Source organism: Eumetopias jubatus, unplaced genomic scaffold (assembly GCF_037043125.1).
Source record: "Eumetopias jubatus isolate StellerSeaLion01/CBP00866 unplaced genomic scaffold, mEumJub1_p1.0 scaffold_2, whole genome shotgun sequence".
Lineage (NCBI taxonomy): Eukaryota > Metazoa > Chordata > Mammalia > Carnivora > Otariidae > Eumetopias > Eumetopias jubatus.
Window position 1 is genome coordinate 16,691,190 of NW_028274808.1, and position 23,160 is coordinate 16,714,349.

General features: G+C 38.6%; 1 protein-coding gene across 5 annotated transcripts in view; it reads right to left on the minus strand.

The window, feature by feature from the left end:
* Positions 1 to 22,724, minus strand: part of PDLIM3 (PDZ and LIM domain 3) — a 30,152-nt gene extending 7,428 nt beyond the window's left edge. For 3 of the 5 annotated variants that reach the window (XM_028099808.1, XM_088021369.1, XM_028099806.1), the window contains exons 1-4: positions 22,632 to 22,724; positions 13,164 to 13,315; positions 11,456 to 11,540; positions 3,346 to 3,413 (exon numbers count right to left, since the gene is read on the minus strand). In XM_028099808.1, the coding sequence (XP_027955609.1) occupies positions 3,346 to 3,413; positions 11,456 to 11,540; positions 13,164 to 13,315; positions 22,632 to 22,724 (398 nt within the window). Of the gene's footprint in view, positions 1 to 3,345; positions 3,414 to 3,785; positions 3,974 to 11,455; positions 11,541 to 13,163; positions 13,316 to 22,631 lie in introns of all 5 variants that reach the window. The other 2 variants (XM_028099807.1, XM_028099809.1) reach the window with 2 other exon arrangements.
* Positions 22,725 to 23,160: the final 436 nt, after the last annotated feature.

The following is a 23,160-nucleotide window of genomic DNA, read 5'->3' on the forward strand; positions in this document are numbered from 1 at the left end:
TTTTTGTAAGCTCAACACTTTACTAGCTCTTGAAGTCGACCTCAGTTGGTAAAAAATAAAAGTAAATTTTCAGTTATAGGGCAGTTTACTCAGGATTATATTGATTTATCCTAAGTGCAATGAAGCATATTAAATTGTAATATTGGGATTTGAAACACTGAGTTAAATCTTGGGAGAGTTGGGCTTAAAATAGTGAACCTTGTCAGCAAGAATTTATAGCTACTCTGACCCTACTGTGTGCCAGGCATAGAGCTAGACGTAGAGTAGATAGATAAACTATGAGCAGTCAGAACTTACAGATAGGCCTTATTTTGTAGTTGTAATTAGTAATCTTGTACATAGCATGTTTGTGTATATAATTTTATTTAAGCAAGTATTGTGTCTTCTATAGCCTCGCTTCTTTATCATTCTATTTAGGGGCCCATAGTTATTGACGAGATAGGAAGTAAACCCTAAGCAAACACGAATGACCTTTTATAAATTTCTGGGGCAGTTTTACAAGATCTCTTGAACTGATGATTTAAATAAATAGTTTTCATGGACTCCAGTCACTGTGGGTAGTATCATGGGTCACCATGACCTATTCCTGTGACTGAAAAGGTAGGTACTAATGAGATTTCTTGACTTTGACTTAATGACTTGGCAAGACCACTTGTAAGCTTGATGATACACTCAACTACTTCTTGCCTCTATAGATCATCAGACAGAGAACTAATTTCCCTGGCCTGTATAGGCTTTTTGGGATGAACTTCTTGATGTGACCTGTCCAAAAACCACTCACAAGATTCTATTTTATCATTTGGATCTATAAAATAAAGTTTTTAAATTTACATATTTGCATATGAAAATACTGACTTTCTAATATGATTCAATTATGAAATAATTAAAAGAACCATAACTATCAGTAAGGCCCTAGGGAGATTAACATATTAACAATTTAGCATCTCCCACTTACTTCTGATTAAAAACCTGTTCATTGATGTGTAGTTGTAGCTTGGTGGATGGCCCCCTCAAATTCCACCATGACAAAAGAATCATTTGGTAAGAACAACGAATTCAGAAGCTAGAGCAAATAGTGAGAGGACACAGGAAGAAAGGAAAGGTAGTAGAGGCATTTTTACAATTCTTTAAGATTAAATGCTGGTGCCTGTCTTTCATCCCTGTTCCTCCTCTCTCCTCTCCCAAATTCAGCTATACCGAAAAGGCAGCTTACAATGACAAAAGTATGAGGGGCTTGTTACTATTACCATTTTTTTTAAAGATTTTATTTATTTATTTGAGAGAGAATGAGAGATAGAGAGCACGAGAGGGAAGAGGGTCAGAGGGAGAAGCAGACTCCCCGCTGAGCAGGGAGCCCGATGCGGGACTCGATCCCGGGACTCCAGGATCATGACCTGAGCCGAAGGCAGTCGCTTAACCAACTGAGCCACCCAGGCACCCACTATTACCATTTTTGAATTAAAATGCAAATATAAAAGAAGGCCATTAGCTACCTAAATCTGTCTGAATTATAAAAATTCCCTGAATTTTTATAAAATTAAATGTGTTACTGGTCTTTAGCAAAGGCAAGATCTGTGTCACTCTAATGCCCTCCTGAAGTCCTGTAGTTCAGATTAGTGAACTCAGAGTTAAACCAACCTCAAAAGAATGCAAGTGTATTAATTTTACGATGCTTCTTTAGAAAGTTGTATATATATTTATTCAATAGTAACATAGCATTTTTACTCTTAATCTAGTGTTATGATATCAGGGTGGGGCTGGGAAGCTATTGAATGTGGACAAATCAGGAGACGATTCAGAGGAAAATGGAATGGGAACCAGAGAATGAAAAAGAGAAGTAAAAAAGGCTTGTGCAGAATTGCATGTATGAGAGAGGGGTGATAGTTTTGTTTCTTCTTGCCATCAGAAAATATTATCAGGTACTCTTAGGATTTTGTTCCTTTATCTAATGAACATTTATGGAGCATTTAGTCTGTCCCAGCCTTGTTTCTAGGTGCTGGGAAGATGGAAGGTGCTCCATTCTAGTGGGGGAAGATGTACTTGGTAGTCACTGCCTTTTTAGCATCATCTCCTGATTTTCCACTCTATTGCTTCTGTCTGAGTCTGATATCACAAAATTGTCCAGCTTATTTTGAGATAATCCTCTGGCCCTGACTCCAGTTTATGGAAAGGCCTGCATAAGGAGATCATATATCAATTGATGACTGACCATCTAGAGCACGTATCATAAACTTGGATACCCCCAGGGGCTAGCAGGGTTACACATGTATGAAAATGGGCCAGGTATCAGGAATGATGGGCATTTTGACAGGATGGAGAGTAGATGTTCCATCTTAAGGCATTTACTAAGTTCATTTTTTTTTTTTTAACAACGGGAGGATTATGTAAAACACTGTCAATAAATCGGAGGGGCCACTGGTTTGGGACACTGGATATAGATCATTAGTCAATAATCCTAACCACCAACTTCTTTCCTCGGGGCTGACTAATGTGGCTGAGGTCAGAGGAATGGGTTTGCGGTTTCCTAAAGTCACTCTTTCCCAATGTGCTAACACAGGGCATTAATTTCCCCTCCTTAGGCTGAAGTACAATTTCTAGAGAAGATATTTATTTGAAAAGGATCATCTGAAGATGATCTCTTTCTCTGATTGACAGCCATGAAGAGCTTGCTCATTCTTATTGCAGTGTGCATACAGTTATCCATGAGGGGTAACCAACATATCTCCCTCTCTCCCAACTCTTTCCTTATATTCTCCCGCGTGGAAAAGTTCCTTTTCAAGTGGCCTCTCTTTCTTTGTAAGGATCCATAAGAATGCAGAGTTATTTTTGTGTAAGAGCTAGAACGAGTGGGATCACCCAGCAGGCTGATGGTGCAGTGAGATGCAGGTGTTGAGGTGGGCTGTTCGGAGAATGTCCGACATAGAGAGCTTCGCCAGCACTCCCGCTGGGCCCCACCTGCTTCCTTACTCCTGACTTGGGGCGGGTTTCCAGGTTTGTTTCTGCTGGCTGGGCCTTTCTGACCTGGGAATGGGGTACACCTGCCTGCTTCAAAGGTCACTGTGTTCTGGATGGGCTCCTCAGAACAGCAGGGGTATTAGTTATAAATATACGTGTGGTGATTGCCTAACTTTTCACAACTCTATAATCTTGTCAGTATTTATTCTCAGAAATGGAGGTTAGTGGCTTCCTCTGCTCTGTGAAGTGAGTTTGTTTCTTTTGCTTTTGAAATAAGCTTCAGGATGAAGAGAGTCACTCCAAACACCTATGTGTTACTCTTCTTAGTGATTAGTAAGGATTTATTAAAGAAACATGCACTCCAGACACCAAAATCTCAGAGCTTATGACCTGCTTCGGCCTGGGATTATGAAAGGTTTGGGCCGAATATTGTGCTTGTGTTCAAAGTAGTTCACATCCTGTAAAAACAAAGGGTTAAAAAGTTCCTCAGTGGAAGATAGTTTTTTTTTTTTAAAGGTAAAAGTAAATGAATGATAATTGTACAGAGAGGATTATTTACCACCAAATAGTGACATGACTAAGAAGGGTGACAATGGAACCAGAGTGATTTCTTCATTTTAAGCATCTGTTCACTAGAAATGTTCAGGAACTGGCAGATTGGACTCCAGAACATTAGAACCATGTTCTAGATGCTTGTCTTTAAGCTAAAAATCTGATCGTGCCTTCAGGAAAGTAAAAATAAAACAGCAAGAGCTGAACTTTTGAAAGGAAAAGAAGCCGTACTATCAATGTTAAGAGCATGGTGGCCGGAAACCCAGTCGGATACTTACTTTTGAGGCGAACTAGGAATGAGACCTCGCAGCTGTCCGTGAAGTGCATCTTGTATATTGCTAGTTGAATAGAGCCCAATTGGTGAGTTATAGGAAGCACTCACTACCTGTCTTTTGTCATCAATGTTTGCTGCTGCAACAAAAGGCTGGGCCCTTCTGTTGTGCGCGGTACCAATAGGTTTGAACTCCTGTACAATGGCAGACAAAATACACAGAGCCACAGAATGCACAAGAAAGCCGTTAATGAGCAAACCAACAGCATCGCTATTGTTAATCAAGGCTTCTTTACCCTACTGCAAGATTCATGGCAAGGTTAAAGGAGGAGGTGAATATAAACCTTTCTAGGTTTTCCGTGAACTTTACATGTGCTGTACTCAGCTACCAGATGGTGCAAAGGAATTGATCTTATTTAAATATTATAAAATAATTCGAACATTATACCTTTCGTCTGGCCCTAATGACTTTTTACATCTATAGCTTTTAAGAAATTCTCATATGACTCCTTTGAAGACAGAAATTCTGTGTCAGAAATGAGATTTGGGGCTTAGAATAATTATTATACTTCACATTTCCTCAAGTAGAACTTACTTTTGCTTTCTCTTCCATTAATAGAGAGCTCTTATCTTCATAAAAGTTACTCCATTTTAGGAAATGGAAGAGGGAAACAATCAGAAAGAGAGGGAGCATTTGTGAATGACTACACTGAACCACTTTAACTAACCCAAGTAAAATTTTCTTTTCTCTTAATACCTACCACAAAAAACAAAATTATTTTTTTCAAAATTTAAATTCAGTTAGCCCACCTATAGTACATCATTAGTAAAAAACAAAATTCTTAATTTGCATTAAGGTCTAACCTTAAATTTAGAACAAATAATAAGAATTAAAAGATGATTTTTCCCTATGAGAGCAGGTTTTCCAATTTTTATATAGATTTATAATTTTGTAAAGTCATTAAATACGTTTTTCTTCTAAGCAACAGAAGAAAACCGAAAGGGAAGGCTAAAATACACGCAAGCTGATTCTCTTTCCAAATCTTTTCATTTGGCAGGATCAGTAAGATAAATCTTTCCAATATTTTCACTCACACAGTCACATCGACTTCATTTACTTTTGTGAATGTGCCACCAGTTTTTCACACAGATTTCAACTAGTACAAACATTTATGAATCTTTGAAATGTTACTGAAAAGAGGCTGTTTTTATTAAAAAATAAAAAGGTCTTGTGATATTCTTGCTCATGTCATTTTTTTCCCTCCTTGTCATTACAAATGAATAAATTGTGGGATGGTGCTTTTCTGTTAGAAAAAGAGACTGTCTTCCTTTCTTAGGGGGTGGAACCAGAGTTTTGCAACACAGACTCTTGTGCTTGAGAACACCAACAAATTCCTGGAGGGACCCATGCCACAGAATGCTTCATTTTGGTTCTGAGCAGGCAGTCATCACAGATAGTCCCTGTTCCTCCATCCAGGTCTGTTGGCAGTTATAAAAGGAAGTGAGGTGCAGCTTCAAATACTAGCAGAGTCTTTGACTCCAGCTGCCCCAAATCTCATGGAACCTGAAAATCAGTGAGGTGGTGGAGAGCAGCTTTTCTCTCCACCTCAGACAGCAGAGTATAACAGCCTCTTGAACTTGAAAAGGTCTGAGTTGAATACAATAGTCTGTGATCCTAGAGTATTGTTGGCTTGACTAATACCTTACTGATTCATTATTTTTACCTCCAGAAGAGTGGCTCACTGCCTATGAGTTGGCTGGGTGACAAGATAGCTGCCGTTATTAGGTGGCAGGATGACCAAAACAACCAAATTTGGCTTTAGAAAAACGCTGAATCCCACAACCTGTGAAAATGTGTGTAGTCAAACATTGATGTAGTGGTACCATCTGGTTGTTTTGGCTGATTTAATAATGAATTTTGATTGGGTTTTTATGATTAACCATTCTGATTAGCCATTATTATGGTATGAAAAAAGTGAACTGGAAATAATTGTAAGTAATGACAGTGGCCATGATTCAAACCTTTGTTACTCTTTTTGGTATGAAAGAAGACAGAAGGCTAATTGCCTCATTTAGTTTTGGTGTATTTTAAATTTCTCAGGCTAATTAAATGAGTGAATCAGGCAGAACTGAAGGACTCAAGCTTTGTGGAATTAAAAAAATGTTTTTCTTTTAATTTAAGTATACCTTAGAGATCTTGGTAAATAGAATTAAAATTATAAAAATTAGTTAATGTCATATGATGGTTTTACGGGGAAAATGTCTCCACCCTTACTGCTTCTTAGTCTTAAAATGATAAATAAACATGGATGGTGACTGTCCTATAAATGAGGCAACTTCTCTGGAAATATTTATGCACTAGTAATCTCTAGTAGTGCTTCCAAAAAACAGCATATGAGTTAATGAGCTCCAAGCTTTTCCTTTGCTGTTTTCATTTTGGATTATATATTGCAAAAGTTACAAATGGTAATTTGTTAAAATAATAAAAAAACCTTCTATTTTCTGCACATAATCATAAAAGGATCATAAAAGGAAGTGTTTCTAAGATAGCCTTCAAACATTTGTATTTAGGCTTTGCAAAGCATTAGTTTATGAGCTGCTAGAGTCATTCCAAAAAAAAAAGCACAATGAAGTATATACATCAAAGGTAAACATTTAAGTATGGCACGGAGAGGCAACATTCTATCCAAATCTTACATCACTGTTGATGGTCAAACTGAATCAAGAGACAAAACCAATGAGAAGTTTGCTATTCCACTTTAATTCCTTTTTACTTTTTCAGGAAAATCATTAGTATCAGAAAATACCAGTAAAAAAAAAATTATATACCAGTCAATGTAGTCCAGCTCTTGTGTTTATTTTTCCCAGACAATAGCATCCAAATGATTCTCATCTCTTAGGAATTCAATAAGTAATCACTACCCCTAATTAATGCATTTTCAATAGTATTTTTTAAATGTTAGGAGCTTATATTAAGGAATAATATTTTGAATTCATAAAATCCTCGAGCTGCCAGAGTCAAAGCTAGGTAACTGGATAGAGATTTGCTGATATCGGGGAGAATGCGGGTCTTGACAACCATCTCCCAAGCCCTTAGAATAACCTCAGCAATGACAGCATTCAAAGACACATCCACCTTTCAATTTTTTACTGGAAGTAGTTGTCCAGAGATAGTCAGTCCGAGAACTGAGGCAATGCTCCAACAGAAACAACATGTTCGATGATGTGCGTATATGTATTTATGTATTTATGTATTTATTTATTTATAAAAACAGTGGTGGTGAAATAAGGTAAACAAACTATACCAAGCGATCATATACTTGACCAAGCCACACTGAGTGAGTGACAGTATTTTATCATGTTTGGAATTTACGAACAATCACCACCCCTACCTCTTGCTCACCCCTCAAATGAAAAATAAAGTCACCCTTACAATTTTTTTTACTCAGCAATCTGTTTCAAGTGTTTCCCATATATAATAGGGGGAGAGTTTGGGGAAATGGGGTTTAAGAAACCTTGTTTTCTGTAGTCCACCTTCCAGTTATCAACAAATTGCAGGATAAAGGTATATGTTGAAAATGTAAACAACTTTAACCCTCACTTGATTTTGTGTGTTGTTCCTATACATCTTTATTATCAAATCTTCTGTGGCAGGGATGCAGTCCTTTTATGGAAATAGACACAGCTCTCTTCTCTTTTAGGAAAGAATGATTTTGTTTCTGAAAGCATCTTTCCTGTATAGGATAGCTACATTATAATTTTGAGTTAACTACCATTAAACAAAGAGGAGGGTAATGTTTTATTTGAGAATGGCAGCTTTGGAGAAGGACACAGAGCTCTAAAAACATACCTTTAGTCTAGAGCAATAATGCTTTGTATAGGAAAATGCATATGTCTGCTCATAGGCCGTGTTCAGGATTGTATAGAAGGCATTTATTCAATGGCTGGGAATAACTTTTTATATATAAATATATAACTTTTTATAAACAGGTAACATTTATTCAATGGCTAGGAATAACTTCTGAATAACTTCTAAGGTTCTATTTAAGCCTAAGATTCAAGTCTATACTGATAAAAACAAAATCTGAGTATTTAATAAAAACATGGACAAATAAAAAAAACTGGGGGTTAAAATTTCATGTCAATTATTACTATAACTGTGTAAGAAAAAGTTCCCAAAGCCTAAACCTATGCACAGGGAAAAAACTGGAAAGAAATACACTAACATTTTGTTTTGTGGCTGGGTTTAAATGGTAGGATATAATGAGTTTTTCCCCCAGTGGACATATATTATTTTTAAAATGGAAGAGTATTATATTCCAATAGCAAAGGTCACAAAACTTGCAGTTAAAGTTTTACTTGGGTTGAGAAACAAGAACTCAAATATTGTATTGCTCAATGGCCTTTTCTTTTCATCTACAGTAGCATCTGAAAGCATGATATATTAATGGCATGTGTTTCTCAGATGGACACATCTTTGTTGCCCAGAAAGTTGCTTCATTTGCAGAGTTCCCACTTTTGGGGTGGGGGTGGGGGAAGACCTCTCTTTGCAAGACCTCTTTTTGCCTGGCTTGTGTTAACAAAAAGATAAAATAAGAAGACAAACGTAACCTCAGTTTAGCTTTTCTCCACTCTCATGCTACAAGTTAAATTCACTGTTTGTATTTTTTTCTTTTAATCGCTGCCTTTTGTTAAGTTCATGCTTTGGTGCTTCGGATAGCAAGGGTCATGCTGGAGTTTAGCTATGTTTGTAGGGCATGTCCGTTCTGAAGTGCCGAGTTATGTGAACTGATCATGCAGAAACCTGGCCTGAGGATCCTAAGGGCAGGTATCCTTTGGCCCATTAGGGGAAGAATTGAAATGGTTCTTATCTCTGAGACCTTCAAACACAGGCCTCTTTGGAGGAGGTGCCAGTAAGAATTAGTCATGACTCAAACTAAAGGAATGTTCAAAGGCTCCATCTGACTGGCTTCTGGAGACTTTAACCCAATCTTCACCTTTTTTTTTTCGAACCTATCTCATTCTCTATCTTTTCCCCATTTGTACTATCATACATGTCCATATTGCCTAACCTCAAAATATAGGACATGTGGGCTAATACATGATTGATGAGAGGCCAGAGGACTTAAAATTGGGGCTATTTTTAAAAATCCAGTTCTTGGGATAATCATGGTCATACGTTAGTACTTGTAGATTGATAAAAGGGGTTTCTTCGAGAATGAAACTCAAACAGTTGGCCCTTAGACGCCAATTCTGGAGAGATGTTAGCAAAACACAGGCTCCCATCTTGGTCTAAGCTCAGCCCGTGCTTAATACATACTTGCTGAGTCACCCACATGCCAGGCACTGCAACATGGTCAGGGATCACTGGGGATCTGGTGCTTTGGTCAGATCTGTCTCCTTGACCCCATATCTTAGCATCTCATGTTGGTGAAATTGAATTTTAAAAATTAGGAGAAATTTTGAATGAATGAATGAATGAATAATTTGCAAAAGGGTGCAGTACAATTTTGGATGTGTACTATATACAGCAAGGAAATTCAGAATTTTATCCATTTTGTCCTGGTGAGAATAAGAGATTGCGTAGTCAATTAATGCATATGTATGAGCCTTAAACTTTCACTTCTTCCCGTTGTTTTTTAAAACACCACATGATCTCTTTTTCTCATGTGTTGCCTCTAAGTGATGAGTCAGTGAAGGTGGGAGGTAGCTGGTGGGCTTGGGCATTACTGCAAAGGACAATCTGCAAGTGATAGCTCTGCCTGGAGAGCTTTGCTTTTTCTCCTTCCAGTTTTTCCTTCTATCAAAGATAATGTTGATTGGAGGTGTTATTGTTCACCAATCCACCTCAGATGCCAGGGGGTAAGCCACCACCAGCATTCAGACCCCTTTCACCACATTTATTACGTGGCTTGTCTATTTTTATCTTTCACTCACTCTTCCTGAAGAGCTGAGCTCTGACCTGACCTAAATCGCATTCAACCTGCACTCTTACCATGCAGCAGCGGGGGCTGGTGGCAGCCGAGCACCATTCTGAGAACTGGGTCCCAGGGGTGGTCCTGGGCAGTGTTAGAAAATGCAGTTTATCAGTAGAACCTCCAGTTCCTTTCACTCATCAGCTATTTATTGAGCGCTTGCTATGCGCCATGCCGGGAGACTCCCGAGTAAAGAGAACAGACAGACACAGCAGCTCCCGCCTTCACGGATAGTCCGTACTCTGCTCACTCGCTTTGGGGCCTGTTTTCTCCTCCTTTGCTCTTAGTGATTTTTAGGCTCAGCCTCCTCCTTTCCTCCAGTCAAAAGTCTAGGGCAAGGATCTAATAAACTCATGCCCTCTAAAGGTTAAGCCACTCAGGATGTTTCTTCTCCTGGGGGGATGTTATCTGAACTGAAAGTAAAGTTTTAATCCAAAGCAATTTGTAAGGACCCATGTAGTAGTAATGTGGAAAGCATTCCTGGTGTCCAGGAAGTCCTGTCACATGGGCAGCCTCCCATTTCACTGTCAGGAAAGGCCAGCCTGGTGGGAGGGGGTAGGTACCATACCAGTATTACCAAGAGCTCCCACAAAATTGAGTACCTCTAGGAGAAATTCGATGTGCCAAGTTCTTTTTCTATAGAATTGTATTTGAATCTTTGAGAAGCCCTACGAGATACAGGTACGTGTTACTCTAAGTGTATTTTATCAAGGAGAAAGTAGAGGTAAATTTATGGAGAAAGTGGAAAACTGGAAGAACAAATTCAGGAGTTGGTGATCCTGGATAAGGGAAATGCTGCTGAAGCATAAGTCACAAATATGTTCTCAATGCATTTTCAATAGATATATAGGAAAACTACAGTTTGGGAATATTTAATCCACTTAGCATGAATACTTGTTTAAAAAGGGATACTCAATTTATATATCTGTCTCTCTAAACTTGGGAAACTTCTGGCTAAGGAGAGGTTCTAAAATCCTTGTCTTAATTACATTTTCCCACACAGCACAACTGAGGGTTAGTTTCATTTCAGGGTGTTTTTTTTTGTTTTTTTTTTTTTGGAGCTTTTGAAAGTAGACATCATCAGATAAGCATCAGATTATTAGATTAATTTAGCTCATTAGAACTGCCTCAAGGGAAAAATCCTCTATCTTTTGTAATTCTACTGCATGGGCAGAATATCACCATGATTACATAATGCAAACCCCTTTTTGGTAGAGTAAACTTAATTATAGAACGCCAGAACTGAGAATTAAAAAGGGATGTAAAATAAGATCTGGATGAAGACCTCAAAGAATTAAAGTTCACAATAATTATTAGATTAGAGACACCTGTTTCAAATGGTAGACACTAATTTTGTTTTGCTTTAACATGTTAAACTTCCTGGATTATGTCATGGTCATTTGGCAGAAGTCCATCATAAAGAATGAAAAAATAAGTAGACTGTACATAGATAGCGCCAAATTTTTGTCCTGAGAACATATTCGTCTTTTAACAAGGCACTTGCCTGGGGATACTTCTCTTTTCGCTTGATATAAAAAGACATGGATAATATAAATTAATCTCACAGGGTAAAGATAGACAATCACTCCATCAAGGTGGCTTATTCTGATTTTTTTATATTTGTCATTTCTTCCTCTTGGAAGCATCCGCATCATTTAAAAAGGAAAGATAATGTGAATATCATTTATTCTAAAATTCATACCTGTGGTTCTGATTCTAAGTTGATTTTGAAAGGGTGAGCCTTCCCATCTTCAGATACCTGTGGAGACCATAAGCGAGTTTCTGCCCTGTGAATAAAAGAAATTTTGTAAACTCTAAATTCTAATGGTACTTCTGGTTTTAGTATAATTTAATCTACCATGACGTGTATGAAAATACTATCAAACCTTGATAATTTAAGCAAAAACAATACTTCATGCTCATTATTCTGTATTCTCCCATCTAATTTGTTTTTTGGGTACTTTTGGGGAAACTTGAATGGATAAAAATGGCACAGAGGACTACTAGAGACTGAAGTTTATGTACCGCCCCCCCCCAAGTTCCTATGTTGCAAACTTACCCGCCAATATGATGGTTTTTGGAGGTCTCTGGGAAGTAATTAGGATTAGATTAGGTCATGAGGATAGAGCTGTCATAATAGGATTAATGTCTTTATTTAAAAGAGGAAGAGACATGCGATCTCAGTCTGTGTGTCCACATACCAAGAAAGGCCATATGAGGAAATAATCAGGAACCTGACCATGCTGCATCCTGATCTCAGACTTCTGGCCTCCAGAACTGTGAGAAATAAACTTTCGTTTAAGCCACCCAGTCTATGGTATTTTTGTTACAGGAGCCCGAACTGACTAAGGCAAAGACATTGTACGGTTTCTGGAGAGGGTAGGTCTGCAGTACCTGCAGGAAATAGTACAGGAAAGGAAGATTCTGGAGGCAGATGACCACAGGACAAACTCCCTAGGTTTTCTCTACTTTCCTCCCATCCTACCCAGGCCACCACAGGAGACAGTGAGTGGTATGCCAGGGGGATTTGCTGTTGGCATCAAGGAAATGAGCTTTATCCAATCTCATGTCCTTCTCATGTATCTGTTTGGGACCATGTGCTCCTAAGGGACTGGGTGCTTGGCAGGAACACTAATTATGCATAAATAGGGAAAGAGTCAGTTTCACCCCTGAAATGGCAGATTGGCTGATTGATTGGGCCTTCTGAACCACAGCAGGGAAAGTTGGGAATATACTAGCAACAGGATAAACACACACTAACAACCACTATAACAAAACATTATTTTCACAATTCAGCTTCAGATCAGGCCTATGATGGCAAAAGATCAGGTTCAAGTTCCTTTTTTTTTTTTTTTTTTGGTTAGAAATGTCTCATTTCTAACATTCTCACTGCATGCGCACCCTTACACCTTGTCAGATTCTTCTGGGCTGAATTCTGTACAAAACAGCCAAAGGCATACAGGCTATTAGAAACCAGTTTTCAATATGCTCACATTTTGGCAAGTCAAGGGGTTCTTTTAGGAGAATCTTTAAATTCCATTCCATTCTCTACCACATTTAGAACAGCAGTACAAGTAGTTGTACGGTGCAATGTTTCGGTAGACAGTACCGTTAGTGGTTCTATTTTCATAGTCAATTAAGAGGAAAAAGAATTCTTTTAGCCTCTTTCATTATTCTGACATTCCAGAGAATTCTTTTCAGAAATAGTTCGTTAACAATTACTAGATTGACTGACATCAGTGAAGAACAGACCAAAGTGGCTGATATACTAAAAAAAAAAAAAAAAAAAAAAGTCAAAATTCTAGGTTTTGTGAAACTCTTTCTCATTGGGAGGATGAAATCATTTATAGTTCTGGGTCGGGTTCTCCTGTAAAACAGATCACATTTTAACACCATTAATTAAAGAGCACCTGTCAATTTTGAGACACAGCTGGTGTGTTGCTGCTTTAATCCTGTCCTGTGCATTAGCATGAGTCATGGACTCTGTACCAAAGCCATCAATAGCCAGGATGACATCTCCAGGACATAGGTTAGCAGCTGCCGCCTTGCTTCCTGGAGTAATCTGGAAGAAATCATGGCATCATTTAAAAAAAAACAACATTCTGCAATATCTTGACTTTTGTGCCTGACATTTATAATTCAGCTTGGTAATATTTTAAATGTTTCACTGGGCAGGGAATTTTATTTTATTATTATTATTATTATTTAAAGATTTTATTTATTTATTTGACAGAGAGAGACACAGCGAGAGAGGGAACACAAGCAGGGGGAGTGGGGGAGGGAGAAGCAGGCTTCCCGCTGAGCAGGGAGCCCGATGCGGGGCTCGATCCCAGGACCCCGGGATCATGACCCGAGCCGAAGGCAGATGCTTAACAACTGAGCCACCCAGGCGCCCCAAGGGCAGGGAATTTTAAATCTAACTTAAAATAATTCTTAAATGATCAATTGTGTTAGCTCTATTTTTCCACCATGCTAAATAATTTTGTCTCTCACTAACCACATTTCATCTATCATGACATCTCTTATTCTCTTCTAAAACATCTTCCTTAACGCTCTATTTTCTTTGTTTTGAACAAAGTAATTAATTCTTTAGGTTTTTTTTTTTTTCATCCGTATCTCCCTTTTTGGGAGTACAACCTCACCACATTTAGGGAGCTTTTATATTTGAATTGAAACTACTGTAGCATCCCTATAAGTAATGATCTTTAAAATTCACATGAAGGGGCATCTAGGATGTAGAGAACTGGAAAGAGAATCACTCCTGTGGTAATAAGCAGCCATATAATACAAAATTATAACTTTTCATGAACTATTCAGAGAGCTAAAGCTGCAGGGCAACCAACTAAGCCTGGAATCTAAGGAAAGACAGGTACCTCCAAGGAAAGTCAAGATGTAAGCAACTTGTACCACTTGCATCAGAGCACAGAGGAAGATGGGGGCACCATGTGGGTCATAAAGAGTTCAGCTAAAATGATGAACAAATCACTAAAGTTAACATTGAGAGTCTAGAACCCCTGGGGACTGCAGATATAAGGGAAGTTTGTATTTATACACAGTGTCTTCTCCATGAATGAAAAACAGATTGATCAAATAAAAAGCAACTAACAAGATGCTAGGTTTTAATGAAAACTTATCAGAAATTACATTAAATGTAAATGGTCTAACACATCATATTCTGTGTTTTAACAGAGATTGTCAAAGTAGGTAAAAAAAGGTCCAATTTTATGCTGTCTACAAGAAACCCACATAGATGTCTCTTTTTTTCTTTCTTTCTTTTTGGCAGGGTGTGTGTGGAGGTGGATGAAAGGAATACTTAAGGATATGGGAAACATGGTTATTAAATGTTTAAAATATAGCAAATTTGAAATTATCAATTACTATGTTGAGTATTCAGTTTTTGATCTCTATACATACTCCTAATTTTTTTGGGTAAATCCCAATTATTTACAGCTGCCTAACAGTCTTTACCTGGTCTTACCCTACCTACTTCTCTACTATTCCTGCTCCCCTCCACCCACTGTGCTATATTCAATTTCCTTTCAGTTCCTCAAATACACCAAGCATGTACCCTTGTCAGGGTTTTACATGCACTGTTATTTTTGCCTGAAATATTTCCCCCACTCTTCACCCAGTTGCTCCTCTTCATCCTTTAGGTCTAGGCTTAAATGTCACATTCTCAAAGAGACTTCCCCCAACATCTGAAGTAACTTCTCCAGACCCTCCCCTCATCATTCTCCACCATTACATTTTGTTCATTTCCTTCCTGAAGACAAGTTGTACTTTAATGTTTGTTTATTTGCAACTAGACTGGAAGTTCTTGAGGATATGTATAGTATTATGTATATTTCTAATGTGTCACAGTTTGTATTCCAGTATTTGGAATAAATGGATAATTGAAAATGAATGAAAGGGTTATTTAGAGCAGAGCTCATGAGAGAAAAAGAGCTACTCCCTACATACCCAAAGATTATAGCTATTAATGTCAACCTATCGTTGTTGCATTTGCAAGTTCCTACTGTTTAGAGCAGAAGAATGCACGGGACTTGACTTAAACCTCAAACTCCTCCAGGAATAAACTAGATAGTTCCTAATATTTTACTTGAGGATCATTCATTCATTTTTTTCTCTATTTGCTTAATTAATCTAGCTATCGATTCTATTTAACTTTGTGGCTCTAGGGGATAGCCAAGATTCATCTAAATGAATAAAATTGCGAAGGTAATAAATTCTCATATGTCTGAGATCTTCAGTCTAATCACTAAAATATATATTGTACTCACTTCATTTCTGTGATCATCTCACTGTAGTGATCATGATTATTTTCTAATAGGAACAGTTGATAAAAGCTTGGTGAAGACAATGGGGATTATTGGGCACCTGGGTGGCTCAGTTGGTTAAGCAACTGCCTTCTGCTCGGGTCATGATCCTGGAGTCCCAGGACCAAGTCCCACATCGAGCTCCCTGCTCAGCGGAGACTCTGCTTCTCCCTCTGACCCTCCCCCTTCTCATACTCTCTCTCTCTCTCAAATAAATAAATAAAATCTTAAAAAAAAAAGACAATGGGGATTATTATAGCCCAGCCTTTGGGAGGCATTTCATAGCTGTTTTCCATTTGGAAATTCTCCCAAGCCCAGAACTGTTAGAATAAAAGTTTCCATCCCCAGTGTGACTTGCAGGGATAGAAATAATCTTAAACTTTTAGTCTCCTCTAGCTATAGTTTGTCAAAATCAGTGCTATCTATTTTTGAACTTCGGAGACCAGAAGTCTTTTCTTTGAGTTAAAAAATGAGAAAGAATGGATCAATATGTTTGCTTTTAAAACCTCACCTAGGTTTTCTAACATACTTAAATAGATTTGTTATATAATGCTCAATCTTGATTTAGAAAAACGTAACATCATTTTTTAGCTCTGGTTGGGATAAGTGGAAGGTAGGGTTGTGTGTGTGTCTGTCTATATCAGTTTTAAACTGAGACATCTGGTGTGTGTTGAACTTCAATACTGAACTTCAATACTGAGTTTCATTAAGAGTATTAATACATAAGTATTAACACTATCTTATATTTACCCCAAATATCGTATTTGCAAAGCTCTTCCTAATAATTTTGACCATTGCAACAACTTTAAGACAAGCTGGATGATGAAGACTGTTTTTTTCAGAAGAGGGTAAATGTCCAAGTAACCTGTGGCTTCCTACTAAGATGGGAACAGCTGTTTGGCTATGTCAGCAATGGTTTCAGAAGTCAAATAAGAAAGATGGTTGGGGAGGTCTTGGTGGCTAAGTCGGTTAAGTGTCTGCCTTGGGCTCGGGTGTGGTCCTGGGGTCCTAGGATCGAGCCCCAAGTTGGGCTCCCTGCTCGGCGGGGAGTCTGCTTCTCCCTCTGCCCCTCCTTGTGCTCTCTTTCTCTGTCTCAAATAAATAAATAAAATCTTAAGTAAAAAAAGAAAGGTGGTTGATGGTGATGCCAGAACTCACTTCTGATTTTGCATTCAACCTAGTGATTAATGTCCTTGGATCTCTAAGGAGGGAGTTGATAAGAACAAAGAAAAAAGGATGGAGAGAGAGGAGAACATATGGTCCCCTCACTTCTTCTAGTTCTTAAGTTCAGCTAGGCTAGTAATGAGAAAATGACCACTAAATTGGTCTGGTTTTAGTAAGTTAAACTATCTGTTTAGACATACAGATATATTTCCCAGCATTACATTATTACTTTATTATGTTATCACTTTATGTTATTGCTCATAGTTTATTATTAACATTTTCCCCCAAATCAGAAGAGAGAGCTACAATGAGGCAAAGAGTTTTTCAATAGAGTATTTATTATAAGGCTCATTGGAGTCTCAAGTATCAAAAGCATTAGAGAAATCATTGAAAATAGTACTGCCATATCATTTAGACATGTTTTCAACTTCTCTAATTAGAAAAATCACATGGGGGTCCTTGCTGGACATAAAGACTCCCATTATACTCCAGATGCCTGGAATCACAAATCATAAGCTCTAGGAGAGGACCTAGGGAATTTGTGTTTTAACAAGCAACTTGGATGACCTCTCTTATTCACATCAACCTATTATTTGGGTCCATTTGGAAAAAAAGAATTTAAATCACAGATAAAGCATCTATAATAGTCTACTTACTCGGGGAGACACGAGGGAAGCCCAAGATATGGCCCTGGTGAGACTTTTTTTTTTAAAGATTGATTGATTTGAGGGGGGGAGGGCAAAAGGGAGAGGGAGAGACAGAATCTCAAGCAGACTCCCTGCTGAGTGAGGAGCCCGATGTGGGGCTCCATCTCATGACCCTGAGATCATGACCTGAGCTGAAATCAAGAGTGGGATGCTTGACTGACTGAGCCACCCAGGCCCCCCTGGTGAGACTTTTATGTTAAGAATAAAAATGAAATAGTTATGGACAAGTATACACTGAAGGGCTATGCTGTGGGGCATGGATCGAAATAGTGAGAAAGCCCATTGTTCAGTTGTTCTCTGTTGCCTACAAATAAACTCCAATGCTCCACCTGGCATCTAAAGCCCTCTAGTGCCTGGCTGTCATCTGCATTTCTAGGGCCATACCTCATGTCGGTTACCTCAGATCCTCTGCAAGTAGCACCTGGGCATTGATAGTTTCCTATGTCATCTGGGTGAATCTAATGTGTAGCCAGGGTTGAGAACCATTTGTGGTATTGTTATTATTATTGGCATTGTATTCCTGAGAATTATTATCTCACAGAATTCTCAAGACACTCTTTTAAGATGAGAAAACGGATGCTCTCAGAGTCTAAGAAACTTGCTTAGGGTCACACATCCAGTAAAAATCTGCATTTCCTCAGAGGCCTAACTCTGTAGCTCAAGCTCTTCCACTATCCTACAATGCCACTCCTGCAGGTAATCTCTGCCCTGACTCCTCCTATCTCTTTGGCCATACTTTTCTTATGGAATCCTGGACAGGTTATGTCATGGTAGTTTATGTACATGTATGTCCCTTCTCTTCTCATATTTGAGTGTCTCAGGGAGTAGAAATGTATTAAGTTATAATTGTACCCCCACAGTGCCTTCCACATTCAGTGTGTTCTGCACTTAATAGATATTTGTGAGATATAGGACTGTTATGAACATATGAACCAGCATTTCCATGCAGACATCTTTGGTAGAATAAAATTAAATAGGTTTTCCCATCAACCTTCCTACTGCACTTGAATCTTGGTGAAGGATTGCATTCAACTGTAAACACTTCTTTCTAAAAGCTCGAATTTCAAATATAGTTTATATTAAAGTCATATACTTTTCTATGTTCAAGCCTGCAAAACTTAAGAATACAGTAACATTTTCTATATTGGTACCCATATAACTGAGAACCTATATTGAGAACCAATATAGGTTCTCAGTTATAGTGACCTTGGCCCTGAGTGTGCTCTGAATAAGAAAGAAGGAAGAAGAGGGGGAGAAGGGGCATTGAGTGGGAAAGGACATGTCAGCATCAGATGTATATAATAATCTTACATCATACACACAAAAGAAACTTGTACTTTATTCCAAATTGGACCATTTGTGAAAACAAACCATCTGTAACTTGGCTCTGATGGTAGATCCACCTTCTGGGTGGTCCAAACACTTAAAAAAGAAAGAGTCTCCTTAGAATCTTCTTGGCAGAAAAAGAAAAGCTGCTCACTTAGAGATGTGAACCTCAGATTTATTCTGTGAAATGTGGAAGCCAGTTATATATGGTGTTTGAAGTAACAACCCTTCCACATCCACAACTCAAATTTATATTGCACAAAGTATCACACACCTATTGCCTAGAAACCATTATCCTACAAAATGTGTGTATCACAACCCATTGCTGAATTTTTTTGAGAATGTCCGGTGTTTGGTTTACCTTGCTTCTGGTGTCTTTTATGATACAGATTCACCCGGCTGATTAATTGGATTGTAAATTATTTCTACGGTGGGGACAATTTGTCCTAATTTTGTGAATTGTAATTTCAATTGCTGGAGAAAGTTACATTTGTAAACCCCTCCCCCAACTCTGGTGGAGTAGAGGTCCACTGTCTAGGAGCATTTGCATTTGCAAAGTGTGAGGCAGGGAGGGAAGGTGATAGTTTGCAAGAAGACAAAAATTGATTTGACTTAAGGAATGTATCTCACAGGAATTTTTGTGGTATTAAGTTCAGGCATTAGTTTCTCAATTCTTTGCATACTTAAGATCTTACCTAAAACAGATCAATGAACAATAAAGCAATTTTCTTTTTTTGTTGTGGAATATCTTTGAGGATATAATCTGCACCTATTATGATAATAATAGTTATATAAAAAGTGAAAATTTAATCAATTATTCACATTGTGTCTGTATTTCTGTAACACAGATGATGCTCAGCACTGAGTAGATCCTAAATTTAAAATTCCTGCCTTAAGGGAGCATGGAATTTGTGGGATACAGATGTTCTCAAATAACATCTGTGATACAAGACATGATGTAAGGAGAGGTTGTAGGGCAAAAGCTTGGTAATCAAACGGATGAAATGCTTATTACGAGAAGAAGCCTAGGGGAGTGGTATTTGATTGAGTTTCCTAGCAGAGGACCGTGGGTTAGGTGGGGAGGAGAAATCTGGAGAAAAAGGATAGCAGGTGTAGACAGGTAGAGAAATCATAAGTCGTCTGGGGTGGTGACACGACCGCTTATCTACGAAGTGAGAGGAGGAAAGGGAGAGAAAAGGAAGAGAGAGGGAGGAAATGAAGTTGGAAACATGAATTGGGAAGAGGGTGAAGGCTGTGAATGTGCTCAGAGACCGCACATTTTATTCTCTCTAAACTGGTGTTGCCACTGAAGGATTTTTAAGAATGGGGAGGATAGAAGCCACCTAGCATTTCCCAAAGATGGCTGGTCAGAAATATTCAGAGTGAATCAGAGAGGGGAGACAAGGAGCTAGGTGTGAAGTAGGAAGTGGTAGATCCTAAAGATAGAGAATCAATAGGACCAGATGATGATGAAGTGTTTGGCACAAAACACCTATTTGGCAAGATCTGTACAATAAACAGGTTTTTTTGTTTTGTTTTGTTTTGTTTTACACATGTAGACTTCAGAATGCAGGCTTTGGAGGAAGGTAGAACGAGTGTCACGTTCTGTCCCACCTTTTGTGACCATCAGCAAGTTAGTGGAATTCTTGAAGCCTCATTCTCTCATCTGCAAAAAGAGGTATTACTACCGCTACTATTTTGGAATTATTGTGAGGTTTAAGTGAGTTAGTGCATATAAAGGGCTAAGAGACGTTCATAGCAAGCAAAGGAGTACAATAACATACATACAATCTTACTCACTACCTTTTAATATAATACAACAATTATAAAAGTAATAGAATTTTACTATTTAATTACAACACTGGTAATTAGTTTTGTAAAAGATCTTTTAGTCTTTTTACAAGTGATTTTTTACTGTTCTTATAATTTCAGTGGAAACACTCTCAGTTAGGTGTTCACTAAGACAAAAAGTTCAAGGGAATAGGCTTTCATATATTCAACATGAACCGGTTATGTGCATGGTTTGGAGGACACTTGGAATACAAAATAGTTGAATTTTACCTGCTATTCTCGAGTTAAATTAATTGAAGAGAAAAGGCATAGTCAAATGAAATCATCACTGTGGCCATGCATTATTATTGAACTATGTCAAAATGAGGCATATAAATTAGCAATGAATTAGAAATTCAAATAAGAACTGGCTTCCCAAGTAATAATTTTCATATCAAATACATTTGCCGATAACTCCTGTAGTCCAACTGCAATATGTAAGTACTGCTTTAAAATAAACATTGTTTATAATGTCAACAACTCAACATTTCAAACATAAGATTAATCATATTGACATGTTACACAGTAATAGCAAGATATTTCTTTTATAAATCACTTAAAAGGTTTTGGTGACAAAATTATTTTTTTAGGATTTACTATAAATATGATTTATCCTTTGTTAGGATTCAAAAGCTTATTTTCCTTTAGTCTAAACAAAAGAAAACTATACTTCAGAAACTTTAAAAATATTTCTTAGTAGAGATAATGGAAACTGGGTTGGTAAATTCATAAAAGGCATTCATTGCTTGGCCCAGATCACTGAACCATTTTCTCCTTAATTTACTTAGGAACATTTTGAGGGTATGTTAGGTTTTCATGTCTCATACAAAAACACATGTCAGATGTGTTTATATGTTTTTGAAAAATGTAAAACAAAGCATGAAATGTTCCGTGGTATGTGCATGTGCAGTACATGTTTTGAGATATTTTAAAAAGACATTGGTTCCCAAATCTCATATAAGTAGAGCAGAATTTAAAAGGTATTACCTTGTTCAAAAATCTATATGAGTAAATCAAATTATAAAGCATACGTTTATAAAATACAATATAAGCAGTAAGGAAGAAAGAAAACATAAGGCAAGTATAATATTCTGAAAGTTTATGCTTTTAGATTATGTTTAATATGCCTTTTATTGATAACTGAAATAACAATAATTTTCTGTTAAGACAAACACTTGTGTTAGAAAAAAAAGTCAGCTAGACCAACTAGGAATCTACTGACAGCACAGAAATCCCCAAATTTCCTTTTTCTTCTTTTCTTTTTTTCTAATTAGACAATACTCCAGGGAATATTAAGTAAGGAAAACTTGGCTCTTACAGTAAAGTACTGTTTTTCAGAGTTATTATGCTGACTGGTGACTTTCCATCAGGTAAACTAAACTATCTGACGCGTTTTCCTTTGTAGTTTGAGTTATAGGTGATGATTCCTAAGCCAAATTCCCAGCTTTGGAAAATATTTTTTTCAAAATGCCTGGAAACCTAAGAAAACACATTAGTAATATTTTCCCCGTCTGGGCTGATATGAGCGGTTCCAACTTGGCCGACCCAGGTTGTGCCCTGGGATCAGCACTGTGCTGAAGTTTTCATCCATAGGAGAAAAGCGCTCAGGTGCGCGTCTAGCTCCGAGAAACAACCGCCAATGTCAGTCATTCCTCCCTTCTTCCTGGGACCTCATTTCTTTTGTTCCTGAAAGGAAACGGGGCGGGGGGGTGGAAGGCAGAAGGCCCCCCCAGCCCTCGCAGCCTAGCCTCCTCTGAGCCCAGGGGAATCACGCTGTCAGTTCACCTCTCCTCGAAAGTTGCTGGGGACAGAGAGGATGCAGACAGAGACCATTGGAACTGACTTCGTAAATTCTCTTTAAGTTGCTCCGCATCCTCCCAGCTTCAGTTTGCCAAGTTGCTGCCGCCCCTCCAGCTGTGAGCCCGAAGCGGAGGACCCACCCAGCACACCCGGGGCTCACTGGCCACTCTCCAATCCGGGGAGACCCGCCGCACGCCAGCCCCCCACCTGCAGCGAAAGAAAGGAAAACACCTACCCTGGTGATGACCAAAGGCTGGTTGAAGTCTATGCCCCCCGACAGTCTGAAGCCCCAGGGCGCAGGGCCCGGGAGGATCACGTTCTGGGGCATGGTGCTTTTGGCGCGGCCTCGAGCCGGAGCACCTTGGCTCCCAGGGACTGGGGCCCACCGCAAATGTCCCCGAACCGGACAGCCGCTCCGCTCCCCAGAAAGCGCCCTCGCCCAGATTGCGGCCGGGGAGATTTATCCCCGCTCCCGAGTGACGTCACTGGCCTACCCTCCTCCCCACCCCCTCCCACCAAGGAGAGCTCCAACTTTGGAAGAAAGAGACGCACCAGACCCGCGGGAGTTTACAGACCAACACCGGCTGGGTGCAGGCTCCCAGACCTTTCGGCGGGCGCTGGAGGAGGCTTCGGGTTACAACCTCCAGTAGTCTCTTAAAGTAACACCTGTCCTCCTGTTTATCTTCTACTTGGAGCTCAGCAGCGCGCTCCATTCAAAGTTAAAAGCAGTGAAACCACAGCTTCCATGCTTCCAATTAAAATAA